At 44.6% G+C, this 21,045-nt stretch overlaps 1 protein-coding gene across 2 annotated transcripts; it reads left to right on the top strand.

The window, feature by feature from the left end:
• The first annotated feature begins 362 nt into the window (after window positions 1–362).
• axin2 (axin 2 (conductin, axil)) lies at window positions 363–20,505 on the top strand. 2 transcript variants are annotated; one of them, XM_084046581.1, is made up of 11 exons: window positions 363–571; window positions 3,043–4,012; window positions 6,787–6,927; window positions 9,954–10,056; window positions 12,058–12,198; window positions 12,841–13,265; window positions 13,398–13,550; window positions 13,675–13,914; window positions 14,093–14,197; window positions 15,306–15,431; window positions 18,455–20,505. In XM_084046581.1, the coding sequence occupies exons 2-11, from the start codon at window positions 3,144–3,146 to the stop codon at window positions 18,579–18,581; spliced, it is 2,430 nt and encodes an 809-aa protein (XP_083902707.1). In that variant the 5' UTR covers window positions 363–571; window positions 3,043–3,143; the 3' UTR covers window positions 18,582–20,505. The 2 variants fall into 2 exon arrangements, with proteins under 2 accessions (XP_083902707.1, XP_083902706.1); XM_084046580.1 differs by lacking the exon at window positions 363–571 and adding an exon at window positions 1,921–2,128.
• The last annotated feature ends 540 nt before the right edge of the window (window positions 20,506–21,045 follow it).

Genomic DNA, 21,045 nt, shown 5'->3' with positions numbered 1-21,045 from the left:
ATCTCAAACATTTTCATGTCAAGAAGAACCCCAAATGTAACGAGCATTTGTCCACGGACCCCCATCTGAAATTAATTTGTGCCAGGGACCCCCGTACCAGATTTGTGTTGATAAAATGTTTCAACAATATTTCACATTTACACTTCTACAAGATTTTTTTTGGGAAAATAGCAGATCTACAAGCTCGCAACAAGTCACATCGCGAGCTTGTAGATCGGCTATTTTCAAATCGCCGATGTGTTACGTTTAAAGTGTGCTCATGTGGCCCATAATAGTTGTTTCTTTTGGGCTTGTTTTCCTAGACCCGGCTGCTTGTTTCTCTCGCATAATCTGGCAACACTGTCTACCGCCTGCGATAGAACTTGAAACACTACCTGGAGAAGGGAAACGCTGCTTTTTTTAAATGCTTGTATTAAAAAGTCTCCTTTGTGATATAAAAAACTAAACATATTTTTGCAACGGAGAACAACACCTACGATTCTTGGCACGTATAACTCGTTGGGATACTTTGTGGGTGTAATACTTTAAAACGTTTAAAATCAGGAAGGCTTCTCGCTCGTGTACATCGATGGTAAGTTGTAAAGAATGCTGTTCCACAGCAGGCCCCCTCTCTTGGTCGCTTTGATCAATGTTGCCATGTCCGCTTATTATAAGCGACTTTGGGCTTATTTGTCTGTGAAGTTGCTTGTACATATTGTTAGTTGTTGCGGGTTGCGAACAGGTTTTTTTGGGGGCTTCTTTCTTAAGTGTAGTTGCTTATTTGGCCTTGTTTCCTAAAGGTCGTTTAAACCAGTGGTTGTCAAACATTTTCATGTCAAGGACCCCCCAAATTAATATGCATTTGTCCCTAACTAATCCCCCATCTGAAAATATTTGATGCCATACAAGATTTGTATTGTTACATTGTTTCAATAATATTCCACAATTGTTCTCATAGCAGATCTGCAAGCTCAATGCGACGCGTTGTGAGCTTGTAGATCAGTTTTTTTTCCCAAATAGCTGATGTATAAAAGTTTAAAGTGTTCTCATCATGTAGCCAACTCGCTTCTTTTGGGGCTTGATTTCATATACCTGGTTGCTTGTTTCTCTGGTAAGATCTGGCAACACTGGCTTTGATGTGTTGCTGCAACGCTTTGAAGTTTTAGGGAATTGTAGCCAATGTTTGGTGTGTTGGTGGTGGGCGATAAATAGGCTACGGTATAAGATACAGATAAGTAGCTTAACAATCGTGGGTATATATACGCGAAATTGTGAATGTGTGTATCCCTGATTAAAAAAAGGAGAGAAAAAAAAAAAGATTACTGTGTTTATGTGCAGCGTTGCCATTTTTTGTGAGAGAAATAAGCAACCAGGTCTATGAAAACAAGCCCAAAAGAAACGACTTATGAGCTACATGAACACTTTAAACCTATACATTGGTTATAATAGCCGATCTACAAGCTCAGAACTAGTCGCGATGCGACGCGTTGTGAGCTTGTAGATCGTTTATTTTCAAAGAGAAATCTCTGGGAAAAACATTTTGGAATATTTTCAAATCCACAAAATCTTGTATGGGGGGTCTCTGGCACAAAATATTTTCAGAAGGTTGGATCTACAAATACATGTTAATTTGGGGTTCCTTGACATGACAATGTTTTAGAAAGAATGGTGTTAACAACAACATTAGGAAACAAGCCCAAATAAGCAACTTACATTTTAGAAACAAGCCCCAAAAAACCGCAACCACCAACAAGCAACTTCACAGAAAAAAACAGTCGCTTATAATAAGCCGGCATGGCAACACTGGTTTATGCGTCTCATCATAGTTGGAAAAAAGTGGGATGTATATTCTTCAGCCCCTCTCTCCCCCCTCTCCTCTCCACCTCCTCTGATCTACATAGTAGCTGTGTGTGCCTGCCTCCTCTGAGGTCAGTTGTTGAATGGGACAGTCAGGGGACATTAAACTACACTAGTTGTTGCAGCCAGAGCCAGAGAGACACATGTGTCACGTTCTCTTCTTGTGTTGGATTACTACCATTTGAAGAGTTTTGGATTGTATGTATTATTTTCTACCCTGGGCGTGTGAAAGTACTGTAGTTGAACTTTATTTTCTGGACTCTAGTGGATTTTTTTGTTCTTCTCTGAAATGGTATGTGATGTTCTTCTTTGTACGCACAGCACGTTTATTTGGCGGTCGTCAGTTGGATATAACCTCAGTTTATGTAGTTACATTGTTACAATAGTAGTTACATTGTTACAATATCCATAAGCGTACAAGTACGTTCATGGAGAGAGTGCAGCATTAGACTATATAGCCTATATATTAACGTTGTTCATCGCTCTCAGTAAAGAGTCGTTGTAGCCTAATTCCATAGTTTGACGCTGGAGATGCGCTTCCATTGTACACGTTATAAATGCTTGAGAATGAATGATATTTGAATGTCTCTTCGTATAACTTCCCTTGCAGTTCGCACACGTTGTTGAACCCTTAAACGGCGTGTTGTAATAGCCTCCCTGATGTTTCGCTAACATTTACGCACGATCGAGTGACTGGCTTCCCGTGGGGCTTTTTTACCTTGTAGTAGGCTACATTTATTAAGTTAACATTAAGGTCATTGTGCTGCATCCGATGGATTTCCACTCGTCTGCGCATCGCTGATTAACAAGGACAGGTGTGTGGGCTACGTGGGAATCGAATCTATTCATAATGCATATTGGGAATTAATTGGAGTTGAAGCCTATGACACAGGCTCGTTAGAGAAACACGTGTAAGACTCAAGTCTTGAGAATACGGTTTTGGTGAAGAATAAGGCTCCGTGAAATGACTGTTCTTGTTTAAAAAAAATGTGTTTGATGTGACAGATCAATGAATATTGAGAAGAATGCAGGCTGCAGTTGATCTCTCATTTAGATTATAAATAGATAAATGAAACGAAAATGCCTTTCATATTTTCCTCTTTCTCTGTGAACCCGGCGAGGGGTTTGAAAGGACTGTTTACTTGATGTCTTGCCTTTGAAGTTAGCAGGATCTGGCTTTGATTAGATCAATACTTTGTGTTCCAGAGTGAAGAGGAGCGGAGAAGCTCCCCCGCTGCTTGTAGAGAGTGAGAAGGATTACGCACGACGGCACCACTCTCACACTGTCTGCACACGGAGCTGGAGCCATGAGCAGAGCGCTTCACACGGAGCACACCATCAGCAGTAGCTTCCGAGAAGATGCCCCTCGTCCTCCGGTGCCGGGGGAGGAGGGAGAGGCGTCATGCAACGGCCACCACAGCAAGTCTCCCAGCAAAATGAGAGCCCAGAAGAACAAGGTTAAGGATCTGCTGGCCGTCGTCGCCGCCGCCGCGCCTCCTCCTCTCGGCTCCACGCCGCCGAGGAGGAACGAGGATGGACTCGGGGAGCCGGAGGGCAGCGCGTCGCCGGACTCGCCCCTCGTCCGGTGGACCAAGTCCTTGCATTTTCTCCTGGGCGACCAGGACGGCGCTCACCTGTTTAGGACTTTCCTGGAGCGGGAGAAATGCGTGGACACCTTGGACTTTTGGTTCGCCTGCAACGGCTTCAGGCAGATGGACTTAAAGGATACCAAAACGCTGCGAGTTGCCAAAGTTATTTTCAAGCGGTACGTCGAGAACAACGGCATTGTCGCCAAGCAGTTGAAGCCCGCCACCAAGACTTTCATGAGGGATAGTATTAAGAAGCAACACATAGACTCTTCGATGTTCGACCAGGCGCAAACGGAAATTCAGTCAACCATGGAAGACAACGCGTACCAGATGTTCTTAACTTCTGACATATACCTCGACTACGTGCGCTCCGGGTGCGAGAACGCGGCTTATGTCAACCACAACAGCGGTCTGGGCAGCCTCAAGTTGATGTGCGGATACCTTCCACCTCTCCTGGAGGAAGAGGAGTGGAGTTGTAGTGACTTGAAGGCAAAGACCTTAGCGTCTGTGGTTGGACTATCTGCAAAAACTCTGAGAGCTACTGCTACTATTCGGACAGCAGCTGAAGTGCTGGAGAATGGATGCAGGTAAGATCTAGGCTACTGGTGTACCCTCTTATGTTACACCATGGATACATGTGTATGTGTTTACACTTATTTTGGTGTTTGTGTTTTTGGGAGCACATATCTGCTATCATCATTCATCCAGCATTTGACTGTTACTTCACAAATGCCTGTGAGAGATGAAGGCACCCGATCAAAGGGTCCCAAGGGAACATGTGTGTATGTGTGCCCTCTGCCTTGCAGTTAGTCAAAGGGGGATGGAAGGGTGAAGGGAGGGGTGGGTACAAAACATCAATGGATCTGGTCCTTCCTTTTAAGTAAATGGTGTCTTGCAGGCAGCCCTCTGCTGGCTTGATCAAGTTTCCTGTGCTTTGAAACCTTTCCTCTGGTTCAGGCATGAATTCAGACACCAAATCCCATGACTACTTCAGCTATGTGAATGTGTTACCTTAAAGTTATGCTGCATTTCTATCATTCCCATTACCTGCGTTAACAGCAAAATGTTTAATATAAAATACCGTACCAATAGATACACACAGTTATGACCACACACACACACACACGGTATTGCTTCTTGGTCAAAGATGAAAGTGTTACTGGAGGTGTTTCTGGAAAGCATTTGGACTTAGTCGAGAACTCGCCAACATATTGACTTAAAAGCTGAAAATTCTTCAAGACAGGAGCCTTTTCAAAAACTGCATTTTATGCATAAGCGTGCATCAAAGAGCACATTCAGAGTTTTCGCTAAAATGCTTTGAGCATTGTCCACGCAATAAAAGAAAATTCACATCTGGACGCAATTATCACTCTGTGGTTTGACAGCGTCTTTTTCTTTGAGTGTTGGAAGGAAAAGTGCAATTTAAGAATAATCCACACTTTTCCTGTCAAGTCACCAAAACTTTTTCGGGAGATTAGGGATTGAAAGTTGTGTCCAGTGTGTCATTTTTCATAACATTTCAAACAACAAAATCATACAGACGCCTAACAGTGAAGGCAACACTAAGTGTTTCAAGATTCATGAGATTTAATGTGTGTAGACACTGTTTTTAAAGTGGCCCTGTTGAGGCAGAAACTGAAAGGCACTCCTGGACTGTTGACATGAGGGCATCTCCTCTGCTTCCTGGTGTGATCCGCAACATTATAGTGTTTTGCCAAAAGTAAAGAGGGAGAGAAAGACCCCTCCTTCCTCCCATCGCCCTCTCTCCCCCTTTCCCCCTGCCCTCGCCATCTCTTTAGGTCAACCAATTTCCATCTCAAACATGTGGAACTAATTTTGCCACTGCATTCTTTTTCTTTTTTTCCTGTTCTTCTTCAAAACCTCCAGCACTTTTCATCCAAACTGACAAAACAACAACAACAACAACAACACAGCCTCAACTCAGTTCAACATCTTATAAACCGCCATTCCCACTCTTGCTTGGGATGTGTTTGTGTTTTCCCCCTCTGTCCTTCCTACCCAGCGCTTTTATCAGCCCTTTTTTGAAGGGAAAGAAAGGGGGGGAAGACACAAAATCAGAGACAGAGACTTAAGAGAGAGAGAGAGAGAGAGAGAGAGACGAGAGGAGGGGAATGGGGAAGACAAGGAAGGGGGAAGGAGGAGATCATGAAAGAAAGAAAAGCTAGGGAGGAGAGGGTTGGGGGGGGGGGGGTGCAGGGAGCCCAGCTGTGCTAAATACCTGACTCTTTGCGTGGACCTTCCAAAGGTCAGGTTTGAGCTTGGGGCCTACGGCTTTAGTCATGCTGGGGTTCTCCTCACAACTCTCCCGGCTGTAGGCATTCTCATAAAGAATGAGGCCCTCCTTCCCTCTTCTCTCTCTCTCTCTTTTTCTCCCGCTCGCCCCCCCTTCCTCCCTCCCTCCCTTCCTCCCTGTAAAGCTCAAGTTCCCCCCTCCTCTTTCTCCTTCCTCCTTGTCCACCCCCTTCACTACTGGAACAGGAATGCAACACAGCAGGAGAAACTAGAGAGAGAGAGAGAGGGAGAGAGAGACTTTAGAAAGGATGGGAGGGGGGTTGCAAGGAGGGGCCCCCAGACTGTAGGATAGAAGACGAGAGAGAGAGAGCGAGAAGGGAGGGGAAAACACTCCAAGAAGAGTGAGAGAACTAAAGTGGAGCTTCAGAGAGTGGAAAAGTGTGAGAGTAGAGGCCTTGCCCAAACAAAAGGCTGGAGAGATAGCAGGAGAGAAAGCAAGGAAAGAAAGGAGGGAAGTGCTGTCGTTCATTCACATACAGCTGGGCTGCTCACTTCACTCCCCACCCCACACACACACACACACACACACACACACACACACACACACACACACACACACACACACACACAACACAGAGACCCTCCTGCACGATGGGGGAGGGGACATGAAAGAAAAAGAAAGAAAGAAAGAAACTAAGGAAGAAAGAAAGAAAGCGAAGCCACAGCCCACAACTCTGATACTGTTGTCACATTCCTGAGGCCCCAAAGTCTCATGAAAAATATTCTAATGACTTAAATCTGTTAGAGAGCATCAACAACACAAACTGAAAACTCTCACTTTTGGTTTCAGTTAAGTGTTACGAAAGGAACCTATTTACATAGCTACGAAATAACAGTTACTACACAGTAAAACTCTGGGTGTTCATTTAACTCTGAAATTGGATCTGTAAGCGTCACAAAAATAAAAATATTTACATAGCCAAGTGTTAATTTAACCGTACACAGGATTTCACTGTGTTTTAAACTTAAAATGATGTATACTAGTATATCCTCTGCACATCCACAAGATGACACAAGGAGGCACCAAAGTCTCCCTGTGACTTTGCAGGTCCCACCGACGAGGAGACCCGGCCAGCCCTTACTTTGTCAACTCGGGCTACGTCTTTGCCCCCGCCACCAGTGCCAACGACAGTGAGATCTCCAGTGATGCCATGACGGACGATTCCATGTCCATGACGGACAGTAGTGTGTAAGTGCTTGTTTTGGTTTTATTTCCTACTGAACCCCCCCCCACAAACACACACACACACACACACACACACACACACACACACACACACACACGCACACACGCACACAAAGTCTGTTTCTGTTTTCATTACATCTTGACCCGCTCTGGAGATGATATAGCATCTTCAAAAGGCTCATTTCCATACAGCTGACCCCCCTGGCCAAGGGCTGCGAGTTTTGAGAAGTTCCATGGTATCCAAACTGGCCGGGATCACGGTTCAGTCAACACCTTTCCAGGAAAAAGAGGACGAGGAGGAAAATATTTGGCAGTGTAGTTAGAAAAAAAAGAAAGACTGTGTTTTTCTTTGGGCTATAGGGATTGTGCTGTTGTGAAAGAATGGTCTGTAATGTATTTTAATTATCCTCGCTGATTGACTTCAGGTAGTTCTATTAAAGTGCAGTTGTTGCGAGCGCCTCCAGGGAGATAACTCTGGGAAAGTCATTATGTCGAAAGACCTTTTGAAGTTTATTCTGATGCGTCTTGATGTGGGTGGGGGCGTTGCCTTGTTTTTGTCAAAGTCAAAATGTATCAATCCCACCCACCCTTCTGCCACGACAGGCTTATTCATATATATATATATATATATATATATATATATATATATATATATATATATATATATATACACACACACACATACATACATACATACATACATACATACATACATACATACATACATACATACATACATACATACATACATACATACATACATACATACATACACACATACACACACACACACACACATACACATACACATACACACACACACACACACACATGCATACACACACTGTATAATCTAATCACTTTTTCTCTTTGAAGAGCTGGGGGCCAGGAGGGCGGAGGGCAGCCAGTAGGGAGGGAAATAGCCATTCGGGCCTTAAGACAAACTCATTGAAAAATGTTGGCACCAAATGAAAGGAGACTTACTCACATGGTGGTTCGGTTTCCTGCCACTGGCCTCTGCGGCATGCTGAGATCATGTGTCTGCAAGGCTTTCACGGGGGTTACTCATTTCTGGACCTCATGGACAAGGCAGGAGGGACTCCCACTCTCCGAGCTGGGGCACCCCTCGAAAATTCACCTCCCTGCCTGCCCCCCTGCCCCATCACCTCACCACAATTCCTCTCCTGCACCGGGGCCAACAGCAGGAGTGTTGAGGCTTGGAGTGCAAGGGAGTGAGAAAATAAAGTGCATGGGGCATAAAGGGCTTAACTGAATCGCTTTCAGCCTATTGTTAGGCGAGGGGAGCTTAGGGGGATAAGAGGGTGGCTGGCTGCTTTGAAAATGACTTGCACAACTGAATGAGAGATGCCCATAAAGTAAGGGCCCATGAAAGAGTCCACGGCTGTTTTCTCTTCCCCCCCCAACCTGCACAGACAGAGGCTCTGGCTATCGTGTCGCTTTGCTGGATGATTTTTAGGTTGAGAGGAGAGAGGGAGCAATGGAGAGTATGTATGGGATCCTTTTTTTTTTCTTTGGTGCCAACTTTTTGGTTCAGCTTAGAGTTCCTTTAAGCTGCCGAGTTTTGATTTTGGAAACATTTCCCATGCTTCTTCCTGTGCCTTAAGGGTTCATGTCTTGGGGTCTCCAGGGTACCGTTTGTGAAGTATTGATTTTGGTAGCACGCTCCCCTTATTAGACGCTTGCTGCAACAAGAAGGTCGATATTGGCAGTTTGAAACTGCTACCCCCCTCCTGATGATGTCATTCAAAGAGATATTATTCATAGTCCTTGAATAGATGAACGGGGGGGTTGCTTAAAAAAACCCTTATTAGAATGACATGTCTTCATTATTACACAGCACCATGTCTCAAAGTCATTTTCACTCCTCAGGAGTCCTCACCAAGGTCTTTGACACAGAAAGCTCTCTCCCATACTCATCCCCTGCTCTCCTCTCTCTCCACCCCTAACCGATTGTAATAAAGATCCCAGCTTCTTTCTCTGCGATCGGGGGAACAATTTGATTAGTGTGTCCTTTTTATAGTGGTTAAAAGGCACACTGCAAATTTGAATCTCATTTCCCAGATAAAGAACAAGAAGAGTGGGATTTGGGGATGGGAAGGGGGGGGGGATTTTTTTTTCTCCTCTTTTTGCTTATATCTTATTTATGGATTTACTTGGACGCTGGGGAATGCTGCTGCACCAACTTCAAACATTACCTTATCTTACAAACCAGCCTTTTGATGTTGCTGAGATCAGAGGCTCACAGCAGAGCGCTTGCCAAACGAAGATGGCAGCGGGCGCGTATGTGCATGAGTGTGAGATTTCAAAGAGGCAGCAGAAAAACTAGCGTTTGGGTTAGGTCAGACACTTCTGAGCAACCGAAAAGGCCAAGATAATTGGCCTGGCCTAAATGGCAGCTCACTGGAAAACCTAGCAGACAGTGAGAATGAGACTCCCCCAGTAAATGCAAACATTTCCAGACACTAGGATTCCTCACTTAATTTTTCCTACAATCATGTCAGCGTTAGGAAGCTAGCGGCACTTTACATGACTAGCTTTACTGGGTCGTAAGGTCAGGGGATTGTTGCTGAATCTGACCTATGGCTTCCTTGTTTTTTAAAAACTTTTTTAAAGGTTTTTTTTGTTGATATATCCACCTTCAATGTAGACTGATGTAAACTTAACAATGGGGCTCTTCTTTTGAAGCTTACGCTTGAATGTTTAGCATATCACTACCATTGTCATGGAATGTTTTGTTATGTGTTTTTGTTTCCCTGGCTTCAAGGGCTCTCAAGCCCTTTGATTTGACTGTAATGTGCCTAGTGGGTGGTTACTGGGTGGTGTTGAGCCAGTCACTTCAGCGATGATGAACTGACTCGGCAAGGTTCTGTCCACACAACCGCTAGCAACTGTTGCTTATGCTAACATTGTTGTGTCCGAGCCATATATATATATATATTTTGGAATTATTCTGTAGACTATAGTATAGGATATATATTAATCTCTTGGCTGTGTCTTTTACTTTACAGTGATGGTATCCCTCCATACAAGATGGGTACTAAAAAGCAGATCCAACGGGAGATGCACCGCAGTGTCAAGATCAATGGCCAGGTTTCGCTCCCCCACTTTCCAGTAAGTCCTACTACACTAACTACATCGTCTTCTACTTTGTGTGGACGTATCTATGTTTTTTTTTTTTTTTGCTTGAGTCAAACTTTTACATGCTGACATTCAACTGGGTCTTGATTCCCTTGAGGACTTGTGTTTTATGTTTTCAGAGCGCATGTTGTGACGGAATACTATATTCTATTCCCCCACTTGTTTTCATAACCAAAAGTTGGGGCAAATGAAAGGCTGAATTTGCATATCACTTTTTCTCCTACAGTCTTTGCCCAGCCTCCCAAACCCCATGTCTTAGTAAGCTGTCAAACATGAAGCTGTGTTTCCTTCTTTAGCTTAATTTATATTCCATAGTATGATGGTATGGCTTGCCGAAAAGAACCGATTTTCGAGATTTTCGGCAAGCGACGTTGTCCTCTACGGACTTTAAAATAGGCTTAAGTGTAATGTGTAGCATTATAATTGGCAATTTTTGTGACGCCAATAATGACTGTCCTGGTGATGCATAAGTGGTGGTGGTGATGATGATGATGATGATGAAGTTAAGGTCAGGTTAGGAGAGCAATACACTGCTTGATTTTTAAACCAGCCAGCCAACCACTGGTGTTGCTGCTTTGATCCAGGCAGATGAATGACCCCTTGCACTGCGCCATTCATTGACAACTTCCAACAGTGCCTGGCCTCCCATTATTTTGGCCATCCTTTACCGCTTTTCTCATCCCAGTGCCTTTTAGGGTTGTAAGGTTTTATAAATCTTCTTAAGCTTGGTGGTACTTTTTTTTAAATGGAAATAGGTTAGGACCCATTGACAGAATTGACAGGTGTTGGGTGTCTCTGAGTCAGGAAAATAAATATCACAAGTTATCTTGTGTGTGTGTTTGTGTGCACTCACTCACGCGCATGCACATTTTCTGTTTCGAGTCCGTTTGTGCGTATTCGAGTGTGCGGTCTGTTTCTTTTTTCCCCTCCTCACTCTCTCCCTCTCTCTTTTACTCTGCCTCTTTTCCTTTCCTACTTGCTCTCCTTTAATGTCTCCCTCCTGATTTGGAGATGGCTCTGTCTCCCATGATGCACCAGCCCCAGGCAGCAGGGGCTCCGTGCGGGGCCGGCGCTCCTTTGCCAGCAGCCCCGCTTGCCTTTCTTCTCCTTCCCTTCATCGTCTCTACAAAGAGATGAGAACAACAACAAAAAAAGAGTCAAAAAATCAAGAAAGCCAGTGTGCCAAATAACAAAAAAGTAAGTTAGAGATAGAGAGAGAGAAAGAGAGAGAAAAGCCAGTGTATATAGTTAAAGAAAAAGGAGGATAATGTGACTAGAGAACCTCAGAGCTGCCCTGCATGCAGTCAAGAAATAAATTACTACTTCCCCTTAGATCTCCTCAGTATTTGACTCCGCTATCCCCCCCACCGCTCCACGTTCACCCAAATCTCAATCCTCTTCCTCTCCTTTTCTTTTCTCCTCTTGCTTTTAATTTTGTCCCCCTCTTTTCTTCCCCTCTCTCTCCTTCTCGCTCTCTCCCTCTCTTCGCTGTCGATATCTGGCTTTTATTCTGAGATTTAAAGCCGCATGTCCCTCCCACCCCTAGCGTGCGTTTGATGTTTGACAAGGGCTCTTTGAAGTGTGCTGACTTCAGAGGCTAGCTAGCTGATGGCTCGCTCGGGCTACAGAGGGTGCAGGCGGGGGGCCTACCCTCCGAGCGAGACCAACTGCTACCCCGCCACCGCTACCCGCTTGTGTCTCTTGTTTTTTGCCCGACGGCCTGGCATTGCCAAGGGCACTGGGCACAAGATCTGGAGCGGGGGGCAAGATCTGGGGCAGGGGGGAGGCGAGAAGTTTTGGGTGAGCTTGAGGGTAAGGGCATCAGGATTAGGCCCTTTTTTGGAACAGGAGCAGGCTTTTTTTTGTGGAATGAGCTAGGATTAGGACATGGCCAACTGGATTAATACTGCATATTGCAAGGAGTCACAGGCAGTCTATAATGTGACCTTCCTCCTTTCATTGTGCGCCCTGTAGAGGACACACAGGCTGCCTAAGGAGATGACCCCTGTCGAACCCTCGGCCTTCGCTGCCCAGCTCATTGCCCGGCTGGACAGGCTGAAGAGAGAGCAGGACACCATGAGCACACTAGAGGAAAGACTGCAACAGATCCAAGAGGTGAGAAAAAACACAGTACATGCACACAAGTACCCCATTTTGTGTTCTATTTTAATTATTTTTTAATATTTAGGACGACTTTGACCTGCAAAAGTTACATGGACACCAAGTGAAGAAATTAGCATTGTTCATCATTACAATAAAGAGAACTGTATGCTAGCTTTACATGTTGAAGAACAAGGAAAAGACGAGGGAATTGAAAGTCTGTTTCGCTTCAGCTACTTCTCTCCCACCCACCCCTCCACTATTTCATCTGGAGGAAGTTTGAAACTTATGTTTCTTGACACACTTGAAGTTCCTTCAAATAGTTAGCGCTTAGCTACTCTCCAGTGGCGCGTTTGCTGAATATGTGTAGTGCCAGTCTCTTTGTGAGGCACAGGCACACTCTGTATTATAGATGAAGCACCCAAAGCCTGTTAGCGAGGATAACAGTGAGGCAAAAGAGAAACTCAAATCAAGTTACCCAAGCGTTTGCTCTCTCTGACTTCAGAAGGCGATAGATATACATTGGTGCTAGTTGAGATATAAACTTCTCATCTCGCTGCTTCAAAGACTGCCTCCGACATGTGTCTTTTAGTCTGTGATAGGTTGTTTCAGTTTCCTAAAGACTTTTCTCCTGTTTGGGTGTGATTGCGTGTCTAGGAGGAGGAACGAGAGGAGAGCAGTGACCTCCCCTGCGGCCCCTCCCTCCACCACCCGTTGCTTCCCCCCGGCGGCCAGTGTGAGGAGGACCCACAGGCCATATTAGACGAGCACTTATCCCGTGTCCTGAAGACACCCGGGTGCCAGTCACCGGGCACGATCCGGCACTCACCGCGCACACGCTCCCCAGAACGGGCCAGCACCTCAGTGCCGGCTGGCCACGGGTCCTTCCTTAGCGCCTACCCCGGAGCATCCAAAGTCCTGGTGGCCGGGAGGCAGTCCACCAAGCACATCCATCACCACTACATCCACCACCACCAACACGCTGGGTCCAAGACCAAGGAGCAGATCGAGGCTGAGGCGGCTCAGCGTGTGCAGTGCCTCTGTCCTCCCGGGGGCGCTGATTACTCCAACTTTAGCCCTGCGTAAGTGGGACTTCAGTGCTGTACTGTGCCATGACCAAACTGAACAGTTAGGTTTTACCAATACATTTGGTCAATTTCTGCTTCTAAATTAGCCTCTTTCTCTCTCTCTCTCTGTGTGTGTGTTATAAACAGAAGCCACTCTAGCACTTTGTCCAAGCGGCCAGTCAAGATTGGCGAGGAGGGCGTGTCAACGCCACACCTGCCCCTGGATGCCACTGACCGCTCTCAGAATGTTTGGCAGTGGATCCTGGAGAGCGAGCGACAGGGAAAGCACAAGCCCCACAGGTTAGTAGCCCCCCCCCCCCACCCACAAAAAAACTACAACAACCCACTAGACATCAACTGGTGTTCCCTAAAACAGCTTCATACCGATTTCTTTGCTAATGTATTGATTTCTTCATGCCAACAGCACTCAGGGACTAAAGAAGTCCCATCCCCAGGAATCGTCCCCCAAGACCCTGCCCGGCCGGACACACTCGTCCTGGGGCGGAGGTGGAATAGGTAGTGGGGCTCACCTCCGAGCACACCACCCCGGACACCCCTTCATCCAGGACCCGGCCATGCCACCCTTGCCCCCACCCAACACCCTGGCACAGCTGGAGGAGGCATGCCGCAGATTGGAGGAAGTCTCCAAGCCTCCAAAACAGAGGTACAGAATTACGCTAGCACAAAGGAGGGTTTTACGAGACACATTACTTGACAACGGTGTAATTCCACACATCAAAAACATCAATGTTAATTTATCAATTTAAAAAAGAAAATTGCATTCAGACATTTAATAGTGTACCATGTTGATCAATGCTGATAGGTCACCGTGTTTCTGACAGGTACTCAGCAGTGGCCAGCAGCCTTCAGAAAGACAGGAGTCACCCCGCAGCAACCTTCTCCACTGGAGCAAGTCCTCTTGCCAGCCCTGGACTTCAAACAGACGAGTAAGGACCCCTTCTGTTTTTTTACCTCTCTCTAACCTTCTGCTTGTCATCATCTGATCTGATCGTTCCTTTCTTTTCTCGCTTACTTTTCCTTTTTTTGTTTTGTCTAGCTTTCTACACCTACACACATACAGTACAGTCACTTGTAAAGCCAGATACTTCATTGTACAGAAATAACTGATATTCAGTTGAAAGTAAGTTATTTTCAGTGAGCAATGTGGTCGTATGATGAAGTATAAATTAGGCGTAATGGCCCCTTTTCTCCTTCTGAATTTGTGTTTTCATTCTCACTTTTTCCCCCCTTCTTGGCCTTCTCTTCAAAGAGAGACGTTGTGAGTCAAAATAAGTATGAGCTTTGAACTCCTCTTCTCTGGCTTTTAATCATTCAAGATTAAACACGCCTTAACACAGTGCTCTAACTGAAGACCCCCCCCTCCACACACACACACACACACACACACACACACACACACACACACACACACACACACACACACACACACACACACACACACACAGACCGTTGAAAACCCACAAATAGAAGAGCAGAATAGTTAACTTGTCAGTGTTAAGCACCTCCTCCTCTCATTCACTTGTTAGGGTAGAAGCCATTTCTCATGACATAGTCGTCCAGAGTCTTGCCAACATAGCCATAGGTGCTGCTATAATTAGATTTGGTGTGGTTTCATTAATAAAGTTTAGACACTAGTATGGTTAAGGTTAGTTTGGTCATTGTTACAGTTTGTATGCCTTTATACCTGTGCAACTTCCTTTGTGGTGGACAAAAGTTAACGTTTTGGTGTAGCACCACCTACAGGAGTGTTGGCAAATGAAGTGGCAATATGAAATGGATGCAACAGTCTTTCATTTTCGGTGGCCTTTTCTGAGCCTACAAAGTAAGAGCAAGGCAGTAGTTTAGTAAGTATTAGCCTCTCGGTTAATACCTCTCTGTACCCCTTGGTACATACACACATTCAGTAACAAACTAGTGAAGTTCACCAACTATCATACTAGGCCCAACCAGATCTTCTCTTTGGACCCGTCTCTCCTCACCTTTCTCCTTTTGCGTCCAGGAGTTGCTCACCCATGTACGTTTCTCTGTTCCCAGGTCCAAGGAACTGGTGGTCACTTACTTCTTCTGTGGTGAGGAAATTCCCTACCGCAGTATGATGAAGACGCACTGCCTCACCCTGGGACATTTCAAAGAACAGCTCAGCAAGAAAGGCAACTACAGGTGAATATTGAGAACACATATAATGTGCTGTTATCCAACCTGTTTATGAATGTGAAATTATATTCATGTTAGGAATGTTCAGGACTGCACAAGCGTGTGCGCGTGCGTGTGCGTGTGCGTGTGCGTGTGCGTGTGCGTGTGTGTGTGTGTGTGTTTATGTCAGCTGTGTGAAATGGAAGAAAGGAGTCTGGGATCATTCACTGTACAGAGAGGAAGAAGGGGGATTTTTTTTTTCTTCAGTACTGGAGCATTTTTTTCCTGCTCACATCTGGTACTGATTTCCAGGGTAAGGCAGCCTTAATAAGTATGGCTTTGAAGCTTGGGCCCTTTTATTTTGTGCGCAAAGACCATCGCAAGGCCATCAAATTCCTCCTCTATAGTTTTGCATCAGGCGTCTGTATAAGAACCACAAGCACCTTTCGCTGTCGGTCACAATAACAATCTGCTCGTAGCAATTAACACAGGATGAATACTGCATTTTAAGCCTCAGATATTAGTCAGTATGTAGTTATGCCACAGTAATGACAAGGGTTAAAGTCCAACAATGTCATATCCATTCTGCCAGGTGACACTTCACCAAAAAAAAGTGAATTTTAATTCTTCACACATCACATAAAATCTGTGCTGTACTGCGTGGCACGTCACTCTAAAGACACAAGGGTGGTATGGCCATGACATCAACATGAAGTTACAGCCACATCTGCTTGTTAGGCAAGAGAGAGAGAGAGAGAGAGAGGGAGAGAGAGAGAGAGAGAGGAAGAAGAAGAAGGGCCTGGAAACAAGTCACTGCAACCCCCGCCATCCCATAACTCTTCAGCGAGTGCAGAGAGGAAGAAAGAGAAGGAGAATGGGGGTTGCATTCGAAACGGCTGGCTTTAATGGCAGCAGAATGTGTGGAGTTGGTTAATTTGGACATGGCAGCAGTACAGCAGAGAACAGTACCGCGCCGCTCTGCCAGACGATATTGGTGCCAGATGTTGCAAAGAAAGAAGAATCTTGCCACAAAAAACATGTTCCAATGGAAATACTTCTCTCCTCTCATTCTCTGTCTGTGTCTCTCTCTCTCTCTCAATCTCTCTCTCTCTTCCTCTGGAACAAAGTGATTTCTTTGAAGTATTTGTTAGTAAGGATGTAGCATTTTGCTCTGAAGGAGAAGAAAAAGTGATTGCTATTAAATTAGGAAGGCACATGCTCCTATTTGGTTTTTAGAGGCACGAATAAAGGCACTATGTCCTGTTCGACAAAGTTCAGAGGATCATTTAGAACATACATTGCAGTATTGTCACTTGTTGAGTGTAGTATCATCCTAAAACAAAACTACCAACCCTCATCCCATTTTTCCGATCCCCCACCTCCTTCAAATAGTTAACAGCCACATACTGCAAAATCAGAGACACTTGCAGCTGTGTAACGCACCCTCAACATTCTCTAAAGTTGGCCAAATATTTCACTCGTGTCTAATTACAGTCAACACTGAAAAGAAAACCGTATGTGCGTACACGTTGGGGTGTCCCCCCCCCCCCCCTCCCAGTTTTTCATGTGTTGTTTGTACGACTCCGGGCTCTGCACACACTCATAAAACGCGGAGAGGAAAAGAAAAAAGAAGCTTTTTCGGAATTCCTCGGCGCAGGCACACATCCACACATGGGCAAAACGAGGCATTTTTCCATTACAAAGCTTATCATTAAATCTCCCCCTGCTGATCCTTTACTGGGTTTAAAGCAGAGAAGAAATCATTAGGAGCTCCGTGAGACTTCACAGTGACTGGGACCAGCCTCACCCAGAGACTTTTCCTTTGTTTGAGAAGAACATTGGGCTAGTCAAGATGCCTCCATGACCTCCAGGAGACTGTCTGAGTGGTCACTGCCCCCTCCCTGTCGTTGCCCCTCAGGCTCGGCCTGCATCCAATCCATCACACCCACTTCACCCAGGGGGTGCGGCCAGCAAAATGCCTCCTCTCCTTTTCTTTTTTTTAACCCCTGCTTCCTTTCCTTTCTGCTCTCCTTCTCACTCCCTCTTTTTCCTCTGTTCTCGGCTGGTGATCGGAAAGTTGCCCGGAGTAAATCAAGAATGTATGTGTATACCAGTCTCTCTGTGTGTGTGTGTGTGTGTGTGTGTGTGTGTGTGTGTGTGTGTGTGTGTGTCCTGGATTGTGCTCATGTGGTGACAGGCAGACTCTCAGGCACCTGAAATGTCAACGTGTGTGACAGAAAGGCCCTTCATTTGACAGCCAGCCCAATTAGAAGCCAAGCAGACACAGCAAGGGGGGAGGGGGGGGGCATTGCTAAAGAGAGGGAGGAGGGAGAGAACAGCCTTAAGACAGCCTCTAATTAACCCTTCAACTTTAATAAGACCTTCCAGGACAGATAGGCATCTGCAGAATGGCCAGCAGTCAAGTTGAACAAGTGGATGAGGACACACGCACGCACATACACATTATGTACATGTACGCACACACACACACATGCGCGTGCAGACACTCAGGCTGTTTCTAGTAGCCTGAATTATCACTGGGAGTGTTTCGAGGGGGGGTGAGCTCTATGTTTGTGCAGTGGTGTGATGTGGAGTCAAGCTTTGCCTTTGTGTGGAGGGATGGCGTTGAACGCAATGACTAAGTTGTTTTGAGCAGGTTTGGTTGTTTGCGCCTGATTTGGACTGAGGGGAATAGTGAGTGAGCGTCTTTGTGGAAATGGCATGTAGGCGCCTTAAAGTGGTTAGAAGACGTGTGTGTGTGTGTGTGTGTGTGTGTGTGTGTGTGTGTGTGTGTGTGTGTGTGTGTGTGTGTGTGTGTGTGTGTGTGTGTGTGTGTGTGTGTGTGTGTGTGTGTGTGTGTGTGTGTGTGTGTGTGTGTGTATGTGTATATGTGTATATGTATATGTATATAAATATAAATACAATATACTGTCACTGGGATGTATATGTACACCCCTACCTCCATTATGACAAGTTTTAATGTGTTCTTTGTAGTTGTTGTTGTTTTTCTCTTCTAATCACAGACTTTTGTCTGGTTTCTCTCGTCTCAGGTACTACTTCAAGAAGGCCAGTGATGAGTTTGAGTGCGGTGCCGTGTTCGAGGAGGTATGGGAGGACGTCAGCGTGTTACCCATGTACGAGGGCAAGATCCTGGGCAAGGTGGAGAGGATGGATTGATGTCGCCTTGCTGTGTGTGGACCAACGAGTGCCCCCAGCCCCAACCCCAAGCCGCGCCAACCAAATGCCAAACCGTTGTGAAGAAACCTGAGCAAAAGACTCGATTTTTTTTTATTGCTCCAGACTTTTTGTTTTGTTTTGTTAAAGTCTATTTCTTAATATTAAGCTAAACAGAGTTAATATATCCAGCACAAGAGGAGTGATTGAAGGAAGACGAGCCAATGAAGTACGCCGAGCCCAGAGGAGGCGCCACCCCTCCCTCCTTGACTTTTCTCAGCCAATCAGCCTTATAAACACAAGGGAACGACGCTAGAGACTTAAAGAGATGGTGATGATGATTGAAAGCCTGTGGGGGTGAAACTCCACCTCTTAAAAAAAGAAAATAACCACTGAAGATGCAGATGACTGTTTCTGTGACACAAGAGACTGAAGTTGTGCTCCATGCTGGCTTCCTGGCCACGTGCAATGGACTAATAAGCACCGGAGAAGCCTGCACAGCGGAGTGCTGTGACACCAACCTGCTCTTAACGTTGACACTAACGTTACAAAAATGTCTGTACGTGTGCATATACATACTTTGCATATATGTATATATACATGTATTATACTATATATATATATATATAGATGCTTTTTGTCACAAGTTGAAAGTTTTTATTGAGTATTTATTGACACCCTCTCCGACCCGCATTCCCTCAATCCCTATCCCAACCCCTTATGACAACTTAACCTAACCTGTGTCCCTCCCCCTTTCCCATTTCCAGCCAATGGGCAAGCTGCTTTGAGTTGGGAGAATACTGTGGTGATTATGTTTTTGTTATGTTTTTGGTTTCTTTTCTTTTTTTTTCTTTTTACTTGACGTTAAGAACATGACACTAGCCTGGCATCGCCCCATAGCCTATAGTCGTATCTGACCCATACCAACAACCTTAGCGGTGGTCTTCAGTAAGGCTCACTTCCTCCACTGTTGTAATGGTCAACCCCAGTCTTATATGCTGCTGATAATTTGTACTCATATGTTAGTGTTAGTCACAATAGTGCTCTCTCTCTCTCTCTCTCTCAGTCCAGCAACAGAGCTCAATATTTTTTTTTGTTGTGCCTTTGTTTGTAGACCAGGCATTGCACAGGGGAAATACAAGACAATTACCGAGTACTTACCGAGAGGGAACCTGGAGCACAAGTTCTACCATCGTAATAGTGGCAACATTTATAACCAACACACCGCGAAATAATTTGGTGCTAGAAAGGACCAGTTTGAGACACTGAAAATGACTCCTCCAGAAGGTTGCAGTTAGCGTGTCAAAACAAAAGAAAATTGAACGTTGAAGAAGAAACGTTGCTTAAAAAAAACAACTTTGAATGTTATTACAATAACACCATCCTGGAAATATAGCTGAGCTCCTGTATACATTGTAATTATGCATTTTGAAGTATTGATACTGACATAATTCAATGCACACATACAGTACACACACACACACACACACACACACACACACACACACACACACACACACACACACACACACACACACACACACACACACACACACACACACACACACACACACACACACACACACAACTATACTATCGCTGGTGTTTTATGAAAACAGCACCTGTGCCTACATGGATATCATACCATGTGTTACCCTGTTTCAGGGTTTAATATATATCCCTTGGTTTTCAGAAGGGTCTTATGTTGAAAAAAATATTTTTATGGTTTTAATAATTATCATGTAATCATGTTTTGTTTTTACATCATGGGCTTTTTTTTTTGTTTTGTTTTGTTTTGTTTCATTCTATCTAAACTGTAAATTATACATTATATAAAGAGTTTCATTTAAAAATTTACATGGACCTATAATTATTGTAATTATTGAGAGATGTAGCCTTTATTAAAGTTTTATATTTTTCAAATTAAGGTTTTTGTGTCTGGTCTTTTATTTGTCCACTATCAACAGGATCAACTAATGTGGTTATTTTTAATGTATTACATTAAATTAAATTGCTTGAATTATCTACCTCATTCTGTCACATGACATCTGTTCATTAGATTTGCCACATTGTCACAGACAAGTGTGGAAATCTATTAGTTGCAGCCAGGGTTCTCTTACAAATCCTGCCATTAAAATGTCTGTCATAATCAGCCTAGCCCTAGAGCACCGTTTCCCAAACAGTGGGTCGAGAGTCGGGACCCATGTTTGGGTCACAGAGCCATTTTTATGGGTCACAAGAAAATATCCCCTTTTTATTTCATTTACTACTACTACTACTACTACTAAAAAAAAAGGATTTTCAAAAAGATAACATAACAAAAATAACATTTTCAGAAATTAAAAGACATTTTAAAATTAAAGAGAATTTCATGAATTTAAAATAGCCTATGCCATTTTTTTTTAAAGTAATGAAAATAGCTGATCTACAAGCTCACAACATGTCGCGGATGCGACAACTATTTTCA

This window comes from Gymnoscopelus microlampas (genome assembly GCF_963454915.1).
Source record: "Gymnoscopelus microlampas genome assembly, chromosome: 2".
NCBI classification, from domain to species: domain Eukaryota; kingdom Metazoa; phylum Chordata; class Actinopteri; order Myctophiformes; family Myctophidae; genus Gymnoscopelus; species Gymnoscopelus microlampas.
This window is presented reverse-complemented; position numbering and strand designations above follow the sequence as displayed.

What these genes read in the sequence shown, in the direction of transcription:
- axin2 (XM_084046581.1), top strand. Translation starts at nt 3,144, where the DNA reads ATGAGCAGAGCGCTTCACACGGAGCACACCATCAGCAGTAGCTTCCGA. An exon ending in GGAAAGCACAAGCCCCACAG is followed by an intron (nt 13,551 to 13,674) that starts GTTAGTAGCCCC and finishes TCATGCCAACAG; the next exon opens with CACTCAGGGACTAAAGAAGT. An exon ending in TCCAAGCCTCCAAAACAGAG is followed by an intron (nt 13,915 to 14,092) that starts GTACAGAATTAC and finishes TGTTTCTGACAG; the next exon opens with GTACTCAGCAGTGGCCAGCA.